This window comes from Netta rufina (assembly GCF_964035555.1).
Source record: "Netta rufina genome assembly, chromosome: 1".
Lineage (NCBI taxonomy): Eukaryota > Metazoa > Chordata > Aves > Anseriformes > Anatidae > Netta > Netta rufina.
In genome coordinates this window covers 91,067,433-91,093,605 of record NC_140123.1, presented here as the reverse complement: position 1 = coordinate 91,093,605, position 26,173 = coordinate 91,067,433, and the positions used below count along the sequence as shown (strand labels likewise).

The 26,173-nt window shown below is 37.0% G+C and overlaps 1 protein-coding gene across 17 annotated transcripts in view; it reads right to left on the bottom strand.

Moving 5' to 3' along the window:
* KDM6A (lysine demethylase 6A) overlaps positions 1 to 26,173 on the bottom strand; it is a 152,067-nt gene that overhangs the window by 47,926 nt on the left and 77,968 nt on the right. For 8 of the 17 annotated variants that reach the window (XR_014618872.1, XM_084295670.1, XM_084295671.1 and 5 more), the window contains exons 6-13: positions 24,358 to 24,478; positions 14,380 to 14,434; positions 12,040 to 12,074; positions 9,807 to 9,872; positions 8,492 to 8,585; positions 3,485 to 3,611; positions 689 to 787; positions 98 to 317 (exon numbers count right to left, since the gene is read on the bottom strand). Coding sequence is in view for 16 of the 17 variants with exons in the window: in XM_084295670.1 (XP_084151796.1) it covers positions 98 to 317; positions 689 to 787; positions 3,485 to 3,611; positions 8,492 to 8,585; positions 9,807 to 9,872; positions 12,040 to 12,074; positions 14,380 to 14,434; positions 24,358 to 24,478 (817 nt within the window). In the remaining variant the exon portion in view is untranslated. Of the gene's footprint in view, positions 1 to 97; positions 318 to 688; positions 788 to 3,484; positions 3,612 to 8,491; positions 8,586 to 9,806; positions 9,873 to 11,231; positions 11,254 to 12,039; positions 12,075 to 14,379; positions 14,435 to 24,357; positions 24,479 to 26,173 lie in introns of those variants that run through there. The other 9 variants (XM_084295674.1, XM_084295664.1, XM_084295663.1 and 6 more) reach the window with 2 other exon arrangements.

The window sequence follows — 26,173 nt, the reverse complement described above, 5'->3', positions numbered from 1 at the left end:
ACAAACAACTGCAAGTTAGATTTGTGTGCTACCCCTCCCCTCCCCTCTGATATGTATTTGGAAGAGTATTTCCCGCTTCTTAAAACTTTAGCTTTACCTGTAAATACTTTATCCGTGCTGCAAGTGCAGAGGTATTACTACAATTTTTGCTCCTAGTTGCATTTAAGTAGCATTTAATGGCATCCTGAGGCTGGTTGCAGGACTCATAGAGTGTGCCTAGGTCCATCCAGGCTGCAGCATGGCCATGGTCCAATTGTACAGCACAGATATAGGCCTGTAAAGCATCCATAGGCTGATTTTGCTGTTGATACAGCACACTGAATAGAAAGATTAGTGAAGTTGAGAATTAATAACAAAGTCAAAATACAATGAAATATACATATCCACCCCACAGCCCTTAATAAACTTTGCTGGTATATAAAGCACAGCAATAAGCATAAACAACATATTTACAAAATCTTAACATGCAAAGCTCATACACAAAGCATATTCATTATTTTTAAAAATTGAGAAAGCAAATATAAATGTAATATTTAAACTTCAGATCAGACAAATCTGATGACAAAGGTAGAAATAAAAAAGCTTTATGGTCCACTTGAGAGCACAAAGGAGTTAAAAAGCTGGTTTTCTTCATTTATATATATGCATTAGCATTGAATTTCACTGTATTACCCTGTTTCATTCTTACCCTATAGAACACCATGTATCTGCACTTGCTTCTGATTTATCAATAGATTGCCTATAAGATATAAAGGCATCCTGAACTTTCCCAATACTTGAATAGCACCTGGGAGAAGAAAAAAAGAACTTTGGTAATATTTAAAGAAGTTAATCAGTGAGGATGGCTTACCAAGACTGGTCTGATAAATGTTAAATCATGCAAATACATACTCATCTAGATGAATCCAAACATTTGCTGTTTCTCAATGCTGGGCACAAGCAGACTCAAATTTCTTTGTCAACATATATTACAAACTGTTTATCTGAGAAGTACACCAAGAGCTGCTTAAACCCTAGCTTGCTGCATTCATAAGGAAAGCAGAAGTCATATTACAGTTTGAAGAGCTACATCTGTTTTGTTTACAAAATCTCAGTGGTCAATAGGGAAAATATTTATCTACAGATAGCATTTTAAAGAAACAATTACACTACCTATTTCATGAAACTTATCGTAATAAAATATCATCTTCTACAAGGAGTGTTTCATGATCATTAAGAGATAATGACTAATTCAATCAAGATGGTCCTTGACTGCCTTGGAAATTTCTTATATGCATTTCTCATATTTCAGTAAGATTTCAAGTAATGAACAACATACCAGTTTTACCACATAGGGAGTCCAAGACATTCTCTAAAAAACCCTTGCTTGCCTGGATTTTTTTGTGTGTTTTCTTACTTGAATATTAGCTATATACTACAACTTCACAGGTATTCTGGCATTTTAGCAGAAATATCAGGTCTTGAAAGAGAACTACCATTATACCACAGGGAATAATACCTACCTTTTAAAAATGAAAACCTTCAAATAAATAAAATATTAAAAATGCGTATGCATTTACTAGGTTTGTTTACAATAGCTCTTATTCCTTATAATGCTTGTGGTAAGTTTCCTTCTCGGAAAAAGAACTCACAGCTTTCAAAGCAGATAAATAACAAGAAAACATTTATTCTAGTAAAAAATAATATCGAAGCAAACCAGTACAGGTGAAGGTCCATCAAACATGATACACTTCAGTGTATTCTGTATATTATCAAGGCTCACTAGAAAATACTCTAATACCTAGTGGTACTTGGTCTAAAAAGACACATTAAATCTCAACACAATGTTTCAGAAGATCATTTTTATCGCAGTCTAACCCAAGTTCCAATAGGCATGTTGGAAATCTGTCTGATTAACAGATACACAAAGACTCCAATTAGGATAACATTAACATTAAGCACCCAACAAACCTTAAAAAAAGGTGGTGTGATTTTTTTTTTTGGGGGGGGAGGGGGGGAGGGAGATGGGGGGAAGGAGTGGATTAGATTGGGGTGGAGGTTTATTTTTTGCAAGTTATCTAGGAAGCTAGCCTTAAATCAACATGCTACCCAGTTTGGTGGAAGGCCAGAAGAGGAAGAAATAACACAAAGGAATACACAGGGAGAGAGAAAAAGAGGAAGAGCAAATGCACAGACAGACCAGCTCTGTAACCTTATTACTCTCCTTTTCTCCTGCCAGCGTATGGATTGGAAGAATGAGGCACAAACATTTCAGTGTAGTCCTCCCTGTAGAGTGTAAGGGACACTTCCACTAGGTTTTCTCTTCCCCCTTTTCCTCCATTCCTCACCCTCATTTGTATGGTCCTAGGGTTCACTCCAACCACATTAAAGCCGAGGCACAGCAAGACCACAGCAGCTGCCCACGATACTCCACAGAGCCCTGGCTCTGCCCTGCTTCTGTGTAAGAAATCAGCTAGCTCTAGCCATGTGGAATGGGACTTCAGAGGAAAAAAGAAATAACAGGATTTTAAGCCAGCAGATGACAAGATGAGCCAGACAATCCCTGGCTAGTTTACCCTTTTCTCCCCACTCCTACTCCAACCTTCTGCCCTTCACACTCACTCCCTGTGCTCCTCCCTTAGCCTGCAGACTGCTGGGTTAAAAGCCCTGTCCTAAAGGACCAGCTGCAGGAATGTAACTAGGGTGACAGAAACAACAGTGTGTTCTAGTTGTGTTTGACAAGCACCTCCAAGAAAGTGAGCTGGAAAATACTGAGGTTTCTATGTAACATATTTCTCAACAGAACTGACCCATGCACATGTGGACTTAAACTGTCCTCAATGCTTTCAAGCTTATAGAAAGCAAGTTGGATTGTTATTCTCCAAAACCCAAATATTCCAAGAGTTGCTGCTAGCATGTTCATAAAGCACCTCATTTTCTTTAAAAGGAGACCAAGAAGAGTCATCTAGTCGATACGATTTACATCTCGAAGTAAGTTAATTTTAAGTGAAAAATGCTGTGCACAAGTAGAGATGAACACAATACGTAAGTAGAAATTAAAATGGATCCACCTGAGCTATCCTGGTCTAATATTTAGGTGTAATCTATTCTGTTTGCAGATGAATAGATACCTGAGAAAAGTATCTATATTTTAGTTTTGAAATTGTTGAGACTAGAAGGGGGATTTTGACAAAAAATAAACAGGAATAATCAGAAAAGTAAAAGCAAGCAGGGGAGACTGACATTAGTGTAAACTGAATAACTACAAAAAAAGTAGGACCACTTAGGTAATATAATTAATTTCAACTTCTAATCTATATTCATCCCAAGTACGTCAGCAGCTTGTCTTTCTATATACTTTCCAGAAAATTAGGCTTTAGTAGATACATACATCTTTTCCCTTCATTTTTCATCCAAAGCTGCTAAGGACAGATATCTCCTAATAATCAGTATCCTCAAAGAAGCTACAAATACAGTTAAGAGTGTCTATAAAGTCATCTCTCACCTTCCAAGGAAATACCAGGATTGACCAGAATTTGGATCCGCTTCTAGAGATTTCTGGAGATATTGTATAGCATAACTTTCCTTGGTTGCCTTGTCTCCAAGCTGATCCACGGTGTGATGCATCCAGCCTACAGAAAGAATCCATAAATGGCAGAAGTGAAATTCTCCAAGACTATTTAATGCTTTGGCACAGCAGGATATTGACAGCTTTAGTCCCTCTTTAAAAATAGGAATATGATACAATGCTATTGCTTACATACACTATTATGAATGAAACTTTTAAAATTTACTTGTTATGTTCTATACTAAAATTACAGGATGAAAGGACCTAGAGTGAAAATTACTTTCAGGTGGTTTTAAAACGTTTTTGTTTAAAGCATTTTCTACAAGGTTAGAAGCTTAACTATTAACCACTCAATCTTCCTCTATAAAAAGTTAACTTGAAAATGTTAACTCCTCTCTTCTCTGAACAGAGGCACCTTTCCTGTCGTGAAAAATGCGTTAGAGGGAGAACGGTGGTATATCTATTATCTGTATATTATTTTCAGCTTAACCTTTCCTTCTAAATGCTGATATTCATCCTATAAGTATATTTGCACTATTCCCCAACTGAACGTTGGTAAGAAATGCTGTATCTCCACTTAAATTTTTCATACGTTATCATCTCGTTGCTGTAACATCTTTTCCCTTTACCTTGGCAAACAGAATCACCTCTCATCTGCAAACCAAATCCTGCTAAAAAGATAATTTTATTTTCTCACCTGACCACACAATATCCTTCCATATCCTTCCCTTTTTTACTTACATTAGATAAATTATTTATCTCCACTTTAATAGCCTTCCACAATCCGTGCCCCCAAAACATCTTTTACATGCTATTAAGGTACATCTCTGCTCTAGCAATGATGTAAGACTTTGTTACCATTTCAAATAAAGCATCTTTATCATCTACTTAAGCTTCTTCCTATCTGCCACCGCGCTTCAATGGAATCCCCTTTAAGCAGTCACAAAGTTATCCCACTGCTGTTAGTATCATGAGTACAAGGAAATCCTTTATAACAGGCTGCTGACTTGCTCAAGTCTCAACCAACCACACTGGTCAATAATGTCTTGCCGTTTGCTTAACCTCCATGTATTTGTCTTAGTAACCCATTGCTTTTTGCTTAACGTTTGTAAACTCTAAGATATGACAACAGACTGTCCCTATGTTTCTGTAGTACCCTGCTTTAAAATGACACTTTGTGAAATACTTTATCAGTTCAGGCAAACCTTGGCTATTTTAGGAAAGTTTTAGCTACAAACATTTGTATACACATGCACCGAATGTCCATTTAAAACCCCTATCCACTAAGCTTTAGCACCCTAAGCTTATCCTTCATGATACAGTCTAACTACATAAACATAATATCATTTAAAGGATCAGAGTCTGCCTGCCTCATCTGAAATGCAAGATGAAGTAAGCAAGGCTGAGAACTGAACTAATGAGTATTTGCAGCTTTACTTCACTCTCTGACATTCGACTACACCTTAAATACCTTATTCTACTTCTTTTATATGTTTTATATATGTATTTTTCTTTCAATTCCATGGGCTTATAGCTCATCAACAGTCACAGCAACACTTTTGCAAATGGAAGGCAAACTTCCAAGCTTTAAAAAATAGGCAATCTAGGAGAAAATTTTATCTACTGAACAACATTTGCTCGAGGTGTTTTAAGAAGCTTCCAAGTCTCCACTTGGAAACCGTGGTCAGGAGGTTAAGTTTGAATATTTCATGGACTGCGAGAAATACCAGGTTAGAAGTCAAGCGGTTACAGTGCTGACAGAAGAGCGCTTTATCTTGTCTGAAGATGGATCAAGTCAAAACATTGCCCGTCAGGGAAAAAAAAAATAATAAAAAAAAAAAGCAGACATTTTTGCAGAGACACATAATATATGCAACATTCTTTCATGGACTTCATAAACAAACCACAATTTTTATGCAAATCCCAGGTCAGTGAAGTTCTTAAGCATATAGCAAATCCTTATGCTTTAAGAAAAATGGTTTATGTGAGGGTGGTTATCTGAATGCACCTGCGCAATTGTATAGGAAGGATAAAATGTATTGTGTGAAGTGGTAGGCAAAGCCCGAGTGAGATGAAGGTAATAAATAGCTCAGGAAGCCTAAACGTGGGTAAAACAGAGATTAAATATTTTCCCAAATCTTCCCAAGTGTTGTCTGGTGATGCCTATTTTATGCTTAATCTGAACCTGGCCGGACTGCGAGATAACATGCTGTATCGTCAGATCTTTGCTGAGGTTCACTGATAAGAAACAAGAATCTACTTCCAGGAGACAGAAACAAGAACTAGCAAAGCCTATCTAGTTTCACTGCTGAACCAAGTGTTGCTTCCTGATTTTATCTGCCTACCTGAGGGGAGGTGAAAAAAGCAGAAGGCAAGAGAGGGAGAACAAACTTTTCTACTAGAACGGCACAGGTAAAAAAAAAAATGGATCTCTCTTTTCCTCATGCATAAAATGGAAGAACATATAGAAAGATGGCAATCTAAAAACCCTGATAAACTGATCCAGCTTCTCCTTTGCAAGACCTAATTCAAATTGTCAACTAGAATAGTAAATACTCTTCTATTTCTGGTACCTTTTCAACATTACAATCAAAAATGCTGATTTTGTCCACGTTCCAGGCTCGTTTTCAGGAGTTTACAATGTAATTTGTAACAAATCACCATGTTTCCTCTGCAAGAGCATGTTCCAGCCTGGCTCATGCTTCAGTTGGTTTTACGCCTATCAATCATTCTCGTGCTGAACTTACAGCAATTGCTTTTTTCCCTGAAAAACATCATCTCAGACTCTAAAGAGATGAGCCTCTTCCCTATTTTACTATCTCACAATGGCTCATCCAATTATACAGACACCTCCTAGGATTGCCCCCAGACAAAAGTCCTTGGGAGGGTGCTTTGGGAAAAAGCAGATGCTTACATTGTTCCTACACTCCTCCTTATGCAACTGTTAATTACAATTGGAGAAAGAATACTGGGACAGATTTGATCTTCAGTCTCATCTGGTACGGCTGTCCTTATTTAATGTAATTTTAGGCAAAGTGGTGAAACGAATTATTGTCTGGAAAGCAAATGAATTGTGGTAAAAAAGAAGAAACAAACTGTTCTTATCCAACTGCACAGATCTTCCTGTTACATCTATCGGAACTAATTAGCACGCATCAGCTCAAACACATACATAATTCCTTGAGAATCACAAGCTTCTCTTCCACAATGACCTGCTTTGGAGACCAGCAACAGGAGCAAAGTTTTTAATAATTCTCCCAAACAACATCTGAACTTCCCTAGATTTCAACTCTTGCTCAATAAACATTAACTAGCTAAGGAAAATAAACAAAAGGTATTTTCATGCCAAAATAATTTAAAGTTCAATATAGAAATACAAATACATTTGGATTGTTTTTTGCCAGTAGCATTCTGGCAGATGGCAGGTATTTTCTATTATTTTTTCTAAGCAGCACTGTACCACCCAGACCATGCTTCCTTAGGAGGTGTTTTATTATCAGCTGCTAGAACCCAGATCTGTGATAAACACCACACTGATAAACAGGACTATTAGCAGCAAAGAGAAAAAGAAACAGTATTGTTCCTTGAATGTTCTGGTTAAAACCACTTTGTCCCTTCCTCCACATAGAAGCTACCCCCACTATCACAACCAGGTGCCCTATGCTGATTGAACAGGGGAAGTGAATCCAGTTGTTAGACAGCACTGCTCTGCTTGATAGCACGGAGACCTGTGGTATGATTTCATGAATACAACCATGCCTTTGCTTCTGGTCTAGCAACGTGGCAAACAGGGTTGCAAAAGCATTGGTCAAGCTATTTTGGGCAGTCTATCTCTTGTTGATTTTATGCGTAGCTGTTCTGGATGAAACTGTTGACAATTTATACTACGTGGGATAGTACCAAGTTAAGGAAAAAAATTTTTCAAAAATAAAAAAATTAAAGGGGATACTGAAATGTAAGGAACACTGTCACGTGACAAGAAGATCAGCATCAAGATTCCAGCTGTTTCATTTGTTATTTCACATAGAAAAATCAAAAGCTAAACGAATTAGCCCACTCCAAATACATACACAACCAGCATTACAAGAAAAAAAAAATATTATTGTGGCCATAACTTAGTACCGGGTACTGATTTGAATTAAAAAACCACTGTGTGAAGGAAAAAAAATAAAAAGAAAAAAGAGATGGGCATAAGCAGGCTAAATTAATATTTGGAATAATAAATTAGATGAGGAACATGGAGAAAGTGAATGAAGAATTTGCACTGGATTGAATAATTTTAACAAAATATTCTGGAAATACTTTTAGAAGGCATATAGAGCAAATGTAATTTATTCTACCCATCCATTACAAGTTTTTGTCTACAAATGATTTATCAGCTTTCTATAAATATGGGAGATGACAAATTTTAAAAGGTAGTGTTTTTTCACTTTTTTGGTAGCTTCTGTTATGGAATCTGATGATAAAATTTTAGTTAGAAGAGCATGTTTTTTGTTAAACACTAATAATTATGAAGAAAGAAAAGGGAAATTTTTCATTTGCAGTGTTCTCCTATTCTGCAGCAGAAAAGAGTATTTTGGTTTACTGCCCTTAACCTGTCTGTTCAAGGGATGTTCCCCAAGGCAGAATTCAGAATTCAAAGAATACAGAATTCTAACTACTGTACTCTTGGCTCTGAAAGATCACCCCCTCATTGCCCAAAACGTGTAGCACAGATACTGCAGCAAGTCTAAGAGCTTTTTAATTTTCTAAGTTTAATTAAAATATTTTCCTTCTCTCTTATTTTGTTAATTATCTACTGTTATGCTTTCTATTTTGGGTGAAAAACTCACGTATGATACTCAGCGTTTAAGACGCACTTTGGAAATGGAGCCTTAAAACACCATTGCAGAATGCAAAGATAGAAAAAAGAAACACAGGAAAATAAAAGTTGATTTTACATACCTAACTGCTGTAAGACAGTTGCTTTTACTTGTGCAGGAAGGTTTTCGATCTGCAAAAGTTGTTCATAAGCTTCCTTTGCAGAGTGATACTTTCTCTGCAAAAGGAAAAAAGTAAATTGATTAATCATAAAGCTTACAATAGATCACCAATAGCAACGATTTCACAGCACTGACAGCACACAAACACATTGACAAAAAAAAATCTAAAACTTTTTTCTTGCATACAGTGCATATGAAAGCTTTCCTGAGTGATGTATATATATGTTAAGAGAATAACTTCCATAAAGTATAGTATTTAATATAAATTAAATATTTAAAATATTCAAGGGAAATTTGTAAATTATTAAATTTGGTCAGCTCCTCACACATGCATTATGCTTCTTATACTAAAATGAACATACTGCTTTTTAAGGGGAATGCTTGATTGTGAGTCTACATCTGAAAAAAGAACCTACACAAATTACTCCCAGGAAATTCGTAACAGAAATGAAGATCATCAGTAACTGGTGGCTTGTATAATTTTGCATCTCCCTTCTCTGTGCTATATTTGAACTGCCTTTCCAATCTATTTGTTGTATGGTAAGAGTCCCACCATATGTAGAATTAAAATATATCCACAGATTATGCCTAGAGAATGACAGCATGCACTCTTATTATTTGCCATATAGTTTGGATGTGCTTAAAGCATGGAAACGTTCAATTCTCAACTCCCTATATAAACAGGACTTGAAACAGAAAACATATTTCCTAGGTTAGAATCATGGTCTTTATTAACTTCTGGAACAGTATAAAGTGCTTTGTGCACATTAAAGGTTAAGAATTCTTGATTTTTATTTTCTATCTTTTGGTAAGTGTCCACATCTGCTTATCTTCATGTTACCTTAACAATAACTTGTTTAAAGTGAACTTATTCTAAATGAACTTATTCTAAATTCTTCTGTTCCTCCTCTCCCACAAAAGTCTAGAAGGTATAAAGTTGAAGTCTGTTAGAACCAGTAATTTATTTTTTAAGTTTCTAAAAATTCTACACTAGGTATATATGTGCATTTAAAAAAAAAAAATAAAAATGTACTTTCAGATAGTTTAACATTGGACCTCATTCTGGCAAACAAATGAAGAGCATATGAAAATAAACAGGGCCAACTAAATACAAATCATTGTGACTTAGTTACTTTTTTTTTTTTTTTATATGCAAAGAGAACACAGTACTGACTATTGGTGTTTTAAAAGGGACAACTGATAAGAAAACAGACAACCCTGTTGATTTTAAAACCTTAATCTAGTCAGGAAGAAAAATTAAAGCAGCAATTACATACTTTCAAATGGAACAAGGGGAAGTTGGTAGAAAAGGTTTTTAATTGGTGTTCATGAAATGCAGACAACTGGTAAGAAAACAAATAATATAAATAAATAAAATATCCATGGCTAGCAAAATAAAAACAATCAGGAAAAAATTTTAAATTTAGCATTGGGAACAAAATTTGTAGTTAATGACTATGAAGGATAGGCAAATGAACAGACGTTCACCGTACAGCATGACAGCAGGGTCAGCAATCTGGATGTAAAACAGAGTATCTAGTAAAACTAGGATCTCCACTTGGAAAAAGATGTTTGCATACTTGCAAGGATGTAGAAAGATCTAATAGCATGTTTTCCAAGTCTAGAATAATTTTTACTTTTGTTATTTGTTGTATTATTTACCTTTTAGAAATCTGTTTACATATATACCTTCAAACGTTACTGAAAACTGTCATAATTTGCTTTTATTCAGATATTTTAATTCCAAAGATCAGAGTATACATCTTTGATATTTGGCTGCATCACCAACAGTCTTAGAAATGGGGGTTGGGAGATAAGCATCATCATCATCATTTTTCTTTAGGAACTGTAGGAGCTAGTACCCTGAATGGCTGGAGGGACTCACTGCCAGAGATCAAGTTGTAGAAACCAGCATTAAACACCAAGGAAAACCATGGCTAGTTCTTATCAGCACCAGGCAGTTCTCTTGTTCAGAATGAATCCACTTTCTGATCGAGCATTAGAGAGGAGCTCATTTTCAAATATATGACAGGGTTCACAGAATTGTAGCACTATGTCCTTTAGAAGGTATCAAACATCCAGCCTCACTCCAAAAACACCTCTTCGCTGTGCCAAAGGTAATATTCAGAACCAAGTCAAGACCCATCATGGTACAAAGTTTCTCAAATTCCAGAAAAGAAGACGCCCCTCAAGGGGAACTCCGAGGCAAACCAAGTCTAACAGCAGTATGCACTGAAACTTTTTGGCTCTGACTTGCATTACAAGTTCCCGTTGCGTACAAATGCCAGACAGAAAGCTTAGCTTAAGCATTTGTAACATTGGTCACACTATTATAAGGCACCTGGCATGGCGACCTGAGATTTTCTACTTTCTGCTTTATTCTGCCAGATCAAAAGAACTAGCGTGTGGGGGATGCTTTGTTATATAAACTTGTCAGATGTGCTCCAATGCTCAAAATGAAATCTGGCTGGTGGCCAAATAAAAAGTCTTTCTAATGCTTTACAGAGCCACAACAGTCCAGGAAGTTTCTTAATGGTTGTTTGGGATGGGGGCTTTGGGTTATTTAGCTTTCCGAATTCATATATTCTACTGCACCGAAAGAGCTCAGAAGAAAATACCTCGTTCAAATCTACAACTTTCATTTATAAATAAATACCTACTTAAAGGCATTTTTCTCCGTGCCATCAAAAGACAGCACTTACTTTATCAAGCTACTTTTCAATAGACTGAAAATGTAGAATTTGTCTGTCATCCGTTTTATTTACAACAGCTTTTGTTTTCATGTCACACCTCTTCCTCAGTCATATTATACCTATAAACATGATAAGAGAGTATACAATCTACAGTCATATGACTAGTCAGTCAGGTTACAAATATACAATAGCTGTTTCAGTAGCTGCTTGGTTTTAATTTATTTATATCCTGGAAGCTCAGTGAGTGCTTGGTAATTTCCCAAAAGATCCATCTAAAAAACTCTGCGGTGGGATTCGACACAGAATTAATAACACAGCTTTATGTGCTATTGTCCTCGGATCTCACATGCTCCTGTCACATGTGTCTAGTTAAATTCGAAAATTTCATGTCAAATATACTTAAAAGGCACCTGGGTATCTGCTTAGACTTTACCATGTGTGAATGCAAGAACAATATAAATACATATGAAATGAGAAACTATGTATTTTTTTTTACATTTATATGCAATGTATCTATTTAAAAAAATAAAATAAAAAACGCGCATTACCATGTTAGCCAAAGTTACGTTTTGTTTTTGTACCCCACTTAGGAGACTAGTGAATGTATGTTTAATAAAATAGATACTTCACTTTAGCATGAGTCCTCATGCATGGTATTTTCAACTTAACAGAAGTAAATAAAGTTTATTCTGCGACTGAAGACTTGAGCCTAACTTCAATTCACAAAAGCACCTATAATCAGCTGGAGTCCACAAACTGATTATATCACGTAGTTAGAAACTTCATAACTCATTATAAAAAAGAGCTTCAAGCTTACCTGAATTTCATATAAGTGGGCGATGTGAAACTGAACTGTAAGAGGGAGAAATCAAAATTATTAGTCATAATGAATGACATTAGAATTACATTTTTTTTCAATTGAGAGAGAAACATGTTTCAAATTTGCCAATGCAAAACCAAGGCTAACTACATTTTGAAAATATAACAGTATGTAAACATTGATATTTCACATTTAATAAAACAGAACTGACAGAAAACAAATGTGTATTCGAGCAAAGCACCAAGACTGCAAACATAGTGCAGAAAGGCAGTCTATGGATTTTATTTGTATTGTGAAATGCTGAGTCCATTAACCTTTCAGTAAAGTTAGCAATAAAATCTCTTTAAGCAGAGATGCACAATGACATAATATAGGTAATGTTTGCTGTACATAACCAAGTTAGAAACAAATAAGAAAATATCTGTGTTTGAGCTAAGGTCAACTCATTTCAATTGCACAGAATTCTTTCTCAGAGCTACAGAACAGTGTAACACAGAGGTTACAGGTAATTTGGGGCTCCAGGTTTTCTCTCTGGGTCACAAGGGAGGGAAGAAGATCCCTCTGTACACTGTGTTGTCCTTCACCATAAAAGAAGGCACCCTACTGCATTTGAGAAACCAGATCATAATGAAATGTATCATCTAAAATTGTAATCAATTTTTAATCAACTTTTTGTGTTCTTTGCTAAAGGGCACATAACACCCCCATTTACGTTCACCGTATCATCAAACTTCATTCTGCACTGATGAAAGAGAAACCTCTGCTTTTGTTTTAGGGAGTTCATTACCTAAAAAATAATCTTCTTTCTTTCCCCCCCTCCATAGCAAAACCCTTTCAGTGCAAATCTACAAAAGAAAGCCGTACCATGCAGGGGAAAAAAAAATAAAGGTGTCACATTAGCAACAGCCTAAATAAAAAGATATGCTGGGTATTAAACACTTCGGCTAGGAAGACAGTCGCTGTACTGCTGTTACTCACACAGCCCTCTATAGAAATAGAAGGGACGGGATTAGGGCAATCCGAAGCATTTATGTGACAGTACCTGATACCTTTCCATTAAGTGGTACTGAAGAACCTGACAAATTATCTCTCGTTCCTCTTCTCTCTCTTCCTCTGTGCTTGCCAGGCACTGTGCCCAACACCATGGGACAAAGCAGCCCTTATGTGGGGCCGTACCTCTACATAAATCTGGGGGCAGAGGAGGAACGTGGGGGAAGGCTGAGGAAAGCCTTACAAATATTCAGAGGTACAGTGAAAACTGACTAGGTCGGTGAGAAACAGTAAGAAAGAGCATGAAATAAAATAAGGAATGATATGGCTGGTAGAAAACAATAAGAACCTACTGACCTAGTAAGAATTCCACAAATAATTTCACAAAATTATCTGTGCCTGCTCCTGATAAGTGACATACTTTGCAGAGAACTTTGTAGTGCAGCTGGCGCTTGATACCGAAGCGGCCAGCAGTTTCACCCGTGTGAACAAAACCCCTTTCATTACCCTTGCTGACAGAATATTCAGAATTTGAATTAAGAAATAGAAAAATGCTTTTAATTATTTTATCTAATGCTTCTAAGCTTACTCTTAGGAGGCAATTCAAACTCAACACCAAGTGCAGCATGAAGGTACCTTAAAAACTGTCTGGCTTTTAATTCTTACGGACTCCAAAGCATGCAAGAACATACATTTATTCCTGCATACAATTCCACTAATTAGGGATGAATATCTCCAGTATGCTCTGTAACAGCGTACAGAACATACAACAGTATGATAGATTATACCACATTAAAAGATTATCATGTTCCAGCACCAACTGATACATAGTGGCATCTAATAAACCAAATAAATTATGATTTTCTGATTTTTGTTCAACAGCATAAAACTGATGTTGAACATGAGATTTATAAATTCTACTGATATTAAAGTGATTGCTGAAAAAAGACACTACCAAGATGCCATGAAGTTTGAAATGATGACTATTAAATATGAGCCATGGCACACACACTACATTTATAAATAAATAAATGAACTAACAGTCAAACAGCAAGTTGAATCATAGAATCATAGAAGTTGCCTCCAGAACTCAAGGCATCAGACCAGTTAATATGGTAAAAGTCTCAATTTTTACTTATTCCATTTACTAAAACAATCACAGTTCCACTGGAGTATCCGTCTCCATTCACAACAGCAAGTATTGTAGTCTTCCTCTCTATTTTCTGAGTCTTTTGATTTTGTGTGGCTTTTTTCCCCACTAAAAACTGATACAATTGTGAACATATATAAGACTTTTTTTTTTTTAATCTGGAACAGAATTAATGTAAATACTTAAAAGTTACTTACTTTCAGCGTTAGACAAAGTGCAGGGATTGCAGTCAATCAAAGCTAACTGAAAATGCTGAAAAAAACAAGGATGATTTGATTTTCAAACAACGTAATTCTAGTACTTTGGCAAATTACTAAGAATAAATCAAACTGATACTTGAAAATAAATACCATATTTTACCAAATGGTTTAAAGAAAACAATTTCCGATTTCTGTTCAACTGTGTTTACTAGACGTAAGTAAAATTTTTGTTGTAAACATGTAGCAATGCTTCTAGCAATGCAAGCTTGCAAAAGACATCTTCACAAAATAATTAGAACAGACAGCATCTGAACAATGACTGCATCAAATGAATGGTCAAAATTGGAAAATCAAGTTTTCCTCGGAATGCACAATTGAGAATGAAGTTACACTACTAGCTCATAGTCTCATGAAGATCAACATCCAAGCTACAAATTTGTTTATCTAGAAAAACAGAGTATTTTTATGCAAATGAGTGATCTTGTTTCTCTTTTTCTTTTTTTAAAAACATTTTCTTTTGTCAAACCACACTTAAAATGAGTACCTCTACATTAAAACATGAATTCAATAGCAGTTAGTAAGTTCTTATGCCCTCTCCCCACCAGGTTGACTTCAGTTAAATACTAAAGCTTGTTTATTTTTAACCATTTTTCCTCAAGAACCACGAAAAATTTTGGGAACACCTTTGTGTTCTCACATTCTGAGATAAGCATTTCACTCATCTGGAAAGAAGAGAACGCAAAAAAAAGAGAAAAAGGTTATCTGCAAGAAAGCCTGGATGTGACCAATAATTTCATAAGTGTCATGCCAGCTTGGAGATCACTATTTACGGTTTGAAAAGTGTGCTAAAATGAATAGACTAGGCATACAAACTCAAGTGCCCATTCCCTTTTCCACAAACTTCACAGAAAATTCCTACATGCAGCAGAGAATTCGGATGAGTACATCCACCCACCAGAGAGTAAGGCCTAGGAATACAGGAACCTAAGAGACAGCATGTAAAATACTACAGTTGACACAGTTATCTACAAAGTACAATATCGGATGGCTTGAATGCACAAAACGTTACTGATACTTCAGAATATTTTAGCCACTTAGCACAAAATTGACAGCCACTGTTCAGGATGCCATATGAGGAGGCATCAGGAGCTTACTAGTGTAAGTAGGAAGAAAAAAAATAAATAATTCATTGACAATAGATGTATATGCAACTTGCTTTCCATACTGTCGTACTCCAAGCATCTAGGTAACTTTCCTCCTGCTCCTAATAATACATTGTGTATAATGTCTACATAATGTACATCTCAAAGATTTACAAGAGTTTAACAGAACACCAAACATAAACATTTTAACAGAAAAAAAAATAGAAAATTAATGTATTATTCATAGCACAGTATAAGAAAAGAACATCCTCATTAGCAGAGGCATACAGTAGCACAGCTTACCTCCTCACTGACTTACATCAACACCATTTGTAATACATAGCAGCTTTTAGAAAATGAAACAAACTCAAGTTGATTAACCCAAATTTACAATTTTTAATGAAAACTTCAGCAACATCATTCCCAAAACAGGGTACAGAAAACAATGAACTCACGTACACATTACTTGTAAAATAGCTTTTTAACCTTAGCATAAACATTAAGTAATAGCTTATTAATACTAAATACCAGCTTATTTCTCTGATTTGCCTGATCCTTTTTCTAGTGTTCAGCAGTCACAGAGAACTTAAAATCTCCCCTCACATTGCAATGCTACTTGTGTGCCTCTGAGACATCCTTTAGTCTGTTACCATAGTGATTCTACTAAGCAGGCAAGTTAAAAAAAAAAAAAAAAAAAAAAAAAAAGACTAAATAAAAATAAGATGTTCTACATTATATCACATTTTTCCTAACCAAAAAAGAAAGAAAAAAAAAGGAGGGGAAAGCAAAAAGGAACAGACCTGTATACTTTGGCCTGTACATTGAGTATACTGATTGAAATGATTCAAAATCCATTTTGTACAGACATGTAAGCTTACACTGTCATTAACAATTAATATGAAAAGATAAAGCAGAAAGGAACAGATTTGTTCTCACCTAGCAATGCTATTCTAAAAATCCGCAGATGTAAAGAGAAGCGATTGACAATTGTTCTGCAGCAGCTTTGCAGAAAGGTTATTGCAGTGAGGCTCACCGAGAGAAAGCAGGCAACCATACAAGAAAATCTAACCATTTTAATATTTAAATATGCCAGAAATATCAGTGCTGTACAGTAAAAAGCAGGAGTACACTTACCAATGCCTTCTAAAAATTTAAATTCCTACTCATACCAGACCTACTGTCTTTCCCATTTCAAAATCCACATTATGAAAATTTTCTTGATGTAGCAGATTTCTGCTAGAACTGTTTACAAAGCCACAAAGAATAAGGAAATGGATAATCTGAAGCAGGTAACTACAGAAAAACAAACCACTTGCCCTAAACAATTCTTGCAAAGCAACACACAGACAGCCCAGAACCTTTCAAACCAAGAACCTTTGAAATGCACAGACACAAGCAAACCTGCACCTCTTGCTAGATAAATAATCCATAGCTCCGCGGTAAGTATTCAAAAACAGACAAAAAAGCATGCACTCCGACACATAAGAACTTATCAGCCAGAAGCAGGTCCACTAATTACAATTACCAGCACCAAAAATTAAAAGAACAGTGATAATTTCCAACTTCCATCTCTGCAACAAACAGAAGCAGCTAGCAAACATCTGCACCTCTCTCAAATATTGCAGTACTGAAGCTGGCTACTGCTGTGTGAAATAGTTATTATGCAGGAGAGGCCGCTGCAGTTCAGAGACGACATACAATACCTCAAGGCAGACAGCAGTCTATAGAAATTCAAATCCTGAGTAAGAGGATTTACCTAGAAGGCAGTGTTCTGAATGTTAAAAAGTAACAGTCTCTCTTCAAGGGCTGCAGCCGAAGTCACAATATACCTTGATTTGTAGCCATCTGCAATTGCACAATTATCTACAGCCTGCTCTGTCTCCTCTCCAGTCCTTGACTTGCCTCTGATTGTGGAAACAATTGCGAAGGTAACCTTTTCAAGGATCAGAAGTACAGCAGACTGCATATAAACATAGCTGATGAAAGTATTAGCTCTAGTAGGAAAATAGAAGTAAACTGACATGAATTTAAGCAGATTAATATGTTTTCAGTACTAGAATTAAACACCAGTCCTCTTAGCACCCTAGCTCTTCACAGTTTTACAGGCAAGTGCCCCTACTCTTTTTGGCTTTTCATTAGTAAATGACCAATGCAGGAAGACCCATTTTCCTCTTTTTACAAGATTTTTAATAATACTTCTGTCTACATCGAAGTCCCAGACTTCAGAACAGTGATTCTCAACCCTGCTGCTCTGTAGGAGGGCATTAAGAAGTGCTCAGTAATTCTCCGTTCTGCATTTATTTAGCAAGCACGGCGAGCCATCATTTGAAACCTGACAGTTCTCCCAGACTTACCATGAGGGCAAGCTCCATCATGACTCTGTATAACTCTGTCAAGAGATGGCTTTTTCTGCCTATGTGACTTAGGTGTGCTGCTTTTGCTCCTCAGAGCAGCCTTTGTTCAGATAAGTAGGGCACAGAAAGCCTTGCATAAGCCATGGCAGAGCGCCAGGCCTCCATTTGCCAGGCCTGGCCGGGGCCTGGGGAGAAGAGGGTCAGGAGAGGACGAGCTGCGGGCGCAGCTCCTCTGCGTGCTCCCTGCTCTGCTCTCTGGGTCCTGTGAGTTCAGAAGGAGCTCATCTCGAAGGGGAAGGCTTGAACACAACAGGCACACAGTCACTTTTGTCCATCTTTGCTGCATTTTTCACAGAGCTAGAGCTTGAAAGCCTGGAAACATACACGACCACTCACAAGCAGAAGGCCCACAGACCAAGCAAGTGTACTGGGCACCTACACTCATTATCTTCAATGCTTAACTTTAAAACCAGCTATTTCTCTTCATGTGGTTTGTTCTTTTTTCCCCCCACAGATGATGGAAGATGCCATGTAGCATGTAAATTCAATTTTAGCATTTACTTCTCTTTGTAATCATGACATTTCTAAAGCGCGCCTACAGACCTCTGTTACAGAAAAACTGCAAAATGCCTTAAAAGCCCAAGCAAAACTAAGTACGAGAGAACAAAACAAAGCCCTCTGTAGGCCACATGTTGTGATCTACCATCACAATCAGTTGTGCTAATAACTCCACTGCAGCTGCATTACAATGACCTGCTGTGTTAAAAACTTCTGTATTTTTACTTCTGGTATATTTTTCTCCGTCATACACATACACAAACTCCAAAGGCATAGAGAGTAACATAATTCCCAACTGCTGTTTCTAACCACTTAATTTAAGAACAAAATAAAATCTTTTGCCTAATTTCACCCTGCTTTTGACAAAATATTTTAGGTATACTGCTTGAATACCTGGATATCCACCTTATGATAGCCAAAGTCCTTTATTTGTTTTGCTTTTTACCTGTAAATGTTCCTGATCAGTTTCTGCTCCAGTTACAGAGGTAAAAGTAGACCTCAGAAACTTAAACTTTTCTTATCTATATGGATTTTGAGTATTTCATTTTTCTTTAATAATTGAATACATACAGCTTCAAATTAACATGCGTGAGCTAAAAAAAATTGTTAATCTAGGCATATGTGAAAAATAAGACTGTAAAATAGCACTTGAAGGCTTTGAAACAAGTTTTCACTTTCATAAATAAACTTTCATTTATTATTGAGAAAAAGACATAACAATATGTCTGTAACAGCTACTTGTTGACATGAAATACCTCCCAATAACTAAAGATCCTTTTAAAGATATATATAGACATGAAGATTAATAAAGTGATGGTATAAATGGGTACTGAGTATAAATAGGTTCTTTGAGCTGTTCATCTGTCTCAATTTTTTTAATATTTCATGCATATTCAATGTAATTCATGCATACTTCCCAATAAATTCTAATTCTTTAGCAGCCTTTTCCTTGCCTAATATATGCAGTATGTCTCTAACTTGCTAACAAATAAGAATCTTTAGGAAATAATTATATATACAAAAAATCTATTTGAATTGATCGTTTACGGGCATGACCAAAGAATCAGCCTGCAGCAGAATACCAGAATAGCTGTTTTATCCATAAATAGGGAGGCAAAATTTCTCCAGAGTGATAGACAGGATCTGCATTTCTACTAAAAGGCAGATATTTGAGAACATGAAAAATTTAATTCTCATTATTTTGTGGGTTTTGTCACCGGGCACAGGATGCACCTGCAATATGCTTTAAAATATATATACACATACAAATATATAAAAATGTAAAAATCTCCACAATATACTTTCATTTGTAAATAACCTGCTCGTGTTCAGAGTCCCTCCTGACCACCCATTAGAAAACAAAACTCAGAAAACCAGAACCACAGAAGCCCTCCCTAGAACTTACCATTCCCTCAATGTTATCATTCTAATAAATAAAAAAATAAAAATAATTAAAAAAAATACTTTTTTTTTTCCTGAAGTAGTGTCGACAAACAAAGGAAATGAACTGAATTTTACAGTCAAAAGTCTTTGGGGATTGTCATTGTAACTCCCCACCAAAAGCACACTATGATACTTCAACACAGCAGAACAGAACGAGCACCAGATGGATGACTGGTTTCTCATAGCTGCAGTTTCCAATGTAACCCAACTATTCAACTAAATAAGATGACAACTTTTTTTCTTCAGCTCTCTTTTATGCGGTCAGTAGTCCCACAGAACATACCTAGCTACACCTGTGTGCTCTACCCACCTCTGTGTTCAGCTTGCCAGCTAGTCAAGAAGCATCAGGCTTCCTGATGCAAAGCGTGGATGGGACAGCTTTATTTTCTGCATCCTGACACACCAGTCCCATACCCAGCCACATAAGGTGCCTCTTCTGCTGATGATGCCAACCAGCTCACCTCATCCTTAGCTTGCAGAGCTCAGACAAATGGTTCTGGGGCAACATGTTCCACAGGCATGTTCCAGAAACTTCTCTTTGAAACCTTTTCATTCAGGCATATTGGCTTGAAATTGGTTAAGATTCAAGAAGTACTCAGGGGAAGAACTGAGACACACGTAAGACAAGATGAGTACATACCGTTATGAAAAAGAAGGCTAAAATTAAAAGAATATACTGAATGAAGAGGAAGACTAGGAGAAAAGCAGGTGACATGCCAGAAATAACACGGCGTGTGCTCAGAAGCTCAAATGCTTTTTCCAACTACACTAAGCGTACTAATAAAGAGGTATACTATATTCCTGGCCATCTTGCTTTATTCTCTTTTCAGCTTACCATGGTACCACTGCAGCTAAGACAGTCGAAAACAGTACTCCTGGTGGGCTGGGACATGCAGAAAAGCGTGAAAAGGTTAGGAATGTGAGATAAACCTTAACTGTATGCTTCTGCTACAGTCATCAATATTAAAATCTCTCCTGCCTCCCTACGCCCACAAGACAACAGCAGTTGAATTTGGAATTGATTATATTTTTCTGTTGAATGAGGCAAATTCAGCATTCACATATCACTTCTGTCCTACTGCTCTGTGAGGTTATACAAAGACGACTTTCCATTCAGCCAGAAGGGCAGCTTTTTTTCCCTTAATGTAATCCTAAAGACCAAGTCATTTCCAACAGCCCCAGTGTTCTTGCCAAAGTTTATGGCAATGGGGTAACACAGCAGTCAAGGGTTCTCAGAGTAATTTGCAAGTCTTAACTGCAGCAATATTAAAAACATGCAAAAGCAGTAATTGATTTTTAAAAAAAAAACACTGAGAGTTGATTTTATGCTTGTTAAACAGCACTCTAGTAATTATCTTGATCATCAACATCTTAAAATAGTAAAAATTAATTTTGTGCTTAAATTGCTTACATAAAATATAGATGATTTATGTTAATGGCCTAAAATTGTGAAAAACATGGAATATATGACCTTCAGACTCCCATCCTTCCCCCTTTGCCTGGAGACTCTTACTGACAATGACTCATCTGTTGGCAGTGGTTTATTCTTAGCAATTACAGACTTAGCATGAATGTTTAAATACCATCAAAAATATTATGATATTTCAAAGTACATTAACGCAACGTTGGTACAATTTGTGAAATTCAGAACCGTCACAGAAGAATACCAGATGAAAACTTCTCTACTTTCTGCCTCTGCATCGTACAGGAAGCTCAAACCTGACCATGGATTCTGTTAGACCTCTACAGCCCCAGGAAATGGCCTATGTTCAAGGCGAGTCCCTAGCAGCCTAGATCCTAAAAACCAGAGCCACCCTTCTGAAATCCTGAATCCTTTCAGCAACAGCTACCCAAAAAAAAAGCCAACTGTGTTGTTTCATTACTTTGGGTTACTCATCTTTTGTGTTGTGAAAAGACGAGACACTCAGTCTCAGAGAAAGAGGCAGACATTCTGTGAAAACATCCTTTCGCACTCTTTCATCAACTCTTTCTGATTTTATTCTCCTCATGCTTGTGCATAACCACTGCCACTTCATTTTGTTCTCTTCACTAAGGAAGTATTTTCTGACTTGCTACTCACAGAGCTCTGGCTTAAATCTTAACTCAGGGATCAGCCTGACTGGCTTTTCAAGGAGCTACTGTCCTGTTTACTCCACCTATTCTCCTCCTCCATTTATATATTCTGATGTACACATTGATCTGTTTCAGTCTACAACAAAAAGAATCCATCTCAGGACACTAGATTAAATCCACAGCTCAACTAAACTGAAAACAGCAGAAACTGTTCAAGACCAACTAGATTGCCCCACTGGGTCCTTTCTTTCTTGCTCCTCACTGTTTGTTATCGATTCCCTGCTAAAGATAACAATTTTCACAGTCAAGGAAACAAAACAGAAACTCAAGCTTAGGTGCTTCAGTTGGTAATTCCAGAGTACAGTTTTGTGTGTTTGTGCACCAGAAGTTATGCATGCAGCTCTCCCCACCCCCTGCCATTCCCACCTCCTCCCATCTACCAGAGCCCCAGTAACTGTGCAACCCCAAATCGAGGTGGTTCAGACTCTGATCCACCTCAGACTGCACATGGAAAGACACTGGGCTCAGAGCAGCAGAAGGTGCAGAGCAATGCAATCAGTCAGGGAGGTGGAAAATGAGACATCCTTTTAGCAACAGCCTGCAGCCTTATTGACTTAAGGAAACTATCCTCAGTGCAAATCCACCCTCGTGTTTATTTCTTAATCCCCTTGAAGACCTTCGCTCTGCTTCAGGGTAAGCTGTTTTTGTTGTGTCTATTTGTTTTCCTAAGTGATTTAATCACACTGCACATAAAAACAATGGGATCATGGTCATTTTGCATTGCAAAAAGTTAATTCCTTTCCTATTTTTAAAACAGTTCTTTGGTGTTTTTCTCCCCATCCTGGTTGGTGTAATGAAAACTAAAGGTTTGCTATACTTAAAATCCTAATCATTGACAAACTTTTATTTTGCAAAGTGGTTAAAATCACAGTAGAACATTTAGAATGAATTCTCATCATATCTATTTGAACACTCGATTCAGTGATAAAATTACACACTTTATGGTACAGCAGGAAGTGGTTGTCTAAGTGATCATTTTCTTCTGTTAAAAATCAAAATGTAGAATCTCCTTCCACTACTTCATTAAAAGTTAACTACCTCCTTGCTGATTTACTCTTCTGTTTTGTCCCTATAATATGTCTTTAAAAACAAAAACAAAATACACTTATCAGCATTTTTTCCTTTTATTCCCTATTTATCAAAATAGTCAATGCAAAATTCATGCCAAAGTATAGGGATATATGACCATCCAAACTCATCCATAATCCCACTCCCCATACAATGGCCAACTTACACCCCCCCCCCCTTGACTTCTTTTGCCATTCACTGCAGTGAATCTTTCATATTCCTGTGCAACATCAACCTCTCTATTTACAATTCCCAACTTCATCTGTCTCTGTTGGTGAAAGCTTGGACTCTGGATGAAAGAGGAAAAGCCTGATGAGAGAAGTGCTTCCCGTTATTACAAAGAGCAAAAGAAAAATGTGAGAGTAACACTCCACTCTTTCAAATCTTTGACAATGTGTTTCTGATAGCCTCACAAATACAAGCTGCAGGAAAACAATCTGCCAGGAAAAGGAAGCCATTCTACAAGACTCTTGGAAACAAAGAAAAAAAATGTTTTTTATAGGTTTTAGAGGAGATTAATATGCGGAAATATATTTATATATTACAACTAGTTACAAATGACAAATTCTCAACAATGCAGGTGTAATTCCCAGTATAACATGAAACTCCTTTAAAATAAAATGTCCTTTTTCCAAGACATGTATACCTAAATTTAGGTTCTGTGATGGAAAAAAGCAAGGGGATAAAAGTGGGAAACGGAAGTAGGGGGAAAAAAAAGAGCAAAAATGTTGAATGGAAGGAGATAAAAGTTACAGATTACAATCAGTGACCAAAAAAAAGAATACAAGCAGTAAAATGAAATTAAAAAAAAAAAAAAAAAAGAGTAGAGAAGAAACAATGTACTGTATTAACACAAAGCATTTCTAACTGATTAGTCAGAAACTGCTGCCTTACAAGCTGACTCTCAAATCACGAAATAAAAGAAAAAAATCAACCAACATGCCTTTCCATGCTCCCCATCACATCGCATGGCCATTGGCACACCATACTTGGCCATATGGCACAGCAGCCCCAATTTTTGCACACCTTTTCCCTCTCACAGAGTCCTCCTTGCAAGGGACTCATTTACCCTCTTCCATTCACACTGTTAGAAGGGTACAAACAATATAAAAAATTGATATGAGAACAGTATTTTGCATAAAAGCTTTCTATTTTCAATGATTTTTATGAAATAGTGCAGCATCTAACAGCTATATATTTGTGCATTCCTTTCAGTTTTTAGATGCAACACAACTTATAACAAATATTAAATTCAATCTGAAAGGACTTAAACCTACCTTTAAACTGGACTCATAGTCTGTGTTCACTTTGAACATAAGTCCAAGTCGCAAATGAATTTCCTTGGCTCGACAAAAGCTGGGATCAACATAAAGCGCCTCCTGAAATGCTTTAATTGCCCTAAAAGACAAACAGATAAAAAGTATTATTTTTTACTGAAGTATTACTGTTATAATAGTTATTTGTATGACTAATAGAAAGTAAATCAGAAAGTACTGTTACTGAAGAACATATCAGTATAATGGATTAAATATTTTTGCTGCATCATTTTTGATTCTTCAAAGACTGGGTCATTTCGTACTCCAGATATCCTAATTGATTTGAAAGTATAATCTTCTCTGTTCATTTGGAGAAACTAACTTGCTGCCTGAAACACAGCAACACGTCTGCCATTTCAGAAAGGACGATTCAGGAATAAGCAACAAAATTAACGCAACTGGAGAACAAGGGTGTACACAGCGGTCAGTCCTGTCACAACCAGCTGCTAGGCTGCTTTTGATCCGAGCTAGCACAGAGACCTGAGAGGGTGGGCAGAACAGAAGGCCTAGAAGATCTCACACACCTCCTCTCACTGCCCTGACTTGCTCCACTTTCAACTTTGTTACTCCCTGTCTTAGCACCGAGGCTGTCCAGGGACTCAGCTAATACCTGTTACTCCCTTACTTCCCAGTCACTCAAATGCCCATGGCAGGACACCCAGTCTTGCCTCCAGGGCCCCAGGGTGGCACAGAGCAGGCAGGTGACAGGCAAGGCCACAGGGACACCTGTACCCACTGCGGGACAGCACAGGGATGCTGGGCAAGACACCCCACAGTGCCCCCAAATCACACCACGTTTGGGCGAATGAAGCTCACTCCTACTCCAGGCGTCCATGTCATTCATACAGACAGAAGTTGCAAAGGGAAATGCAAGAAATATTTTGCACAGGCTTCATTCACAAAACACACAAATGATTGCTCTTGAATTCATCATCAGATCTAAAAATCTTACGGGCTCTTCTCTTTCCTGATGTCAAAACATACTGATGGCATTGTATCTTCCTCTGGAAGATCCACCTTCCTTCCTCCACAACAAAAATGTTGGTGCCTAAAGCATTATCTGACTGTTTAAATACAGCTTAAGAACAGTTTAAATTGAAAAAAATAATAATAATTAGGAAAAACCTACATTTTCACTGTGGAACTGAAGCTTACAGTCCTTCAGAAAGGTTTTCCTCTCCTTGTACCCTACTTCCCTGCTCACGCAAGCAAGTAAAGCACAAAAGGGACTCAACTTGCACTAGCTAAGCATCCTCTCACATGTTGTTTAAACTTTCCAAGAATATCATGGGTGGTGGTGAAATACACCGAAACTGGAACTAACAAGGTGCTGTGTCCCGAAACAGCATGCCCACTATCGTCTATAAGGAAACCCTTCAAACAGTGTAGCGATCACCAAATTTTGGCTTACAAATGCTTGTAGATTCTACTACCATTTTAAGTGATGCTTTTGTTACACACAGAAGTACAGATTTTATCATTGTATACCTGCATTTCTTATCTTAACTCCATTACAGTACGCAGTATGTTGGGCACTGGCACTTTAAAATCCATTATTTGTGTCCTGTTCAAAGAATCGTGCCTACCCCATCTTTCAGAGGAGTGGTGCACTCGAAACAAAGTGAAGTTGCAACCAGCAGACAGTAAGATGACTGTATCACACTTAGCACTTGAACCTGCTAGTCATGGACAGCCCCTGAGGTTTGCAAGGTGTAATTACCTCTGCACAGGCAACAGCGTTCACCTTCGTCTAAGATGCTCATGGCATCAGGTTCAA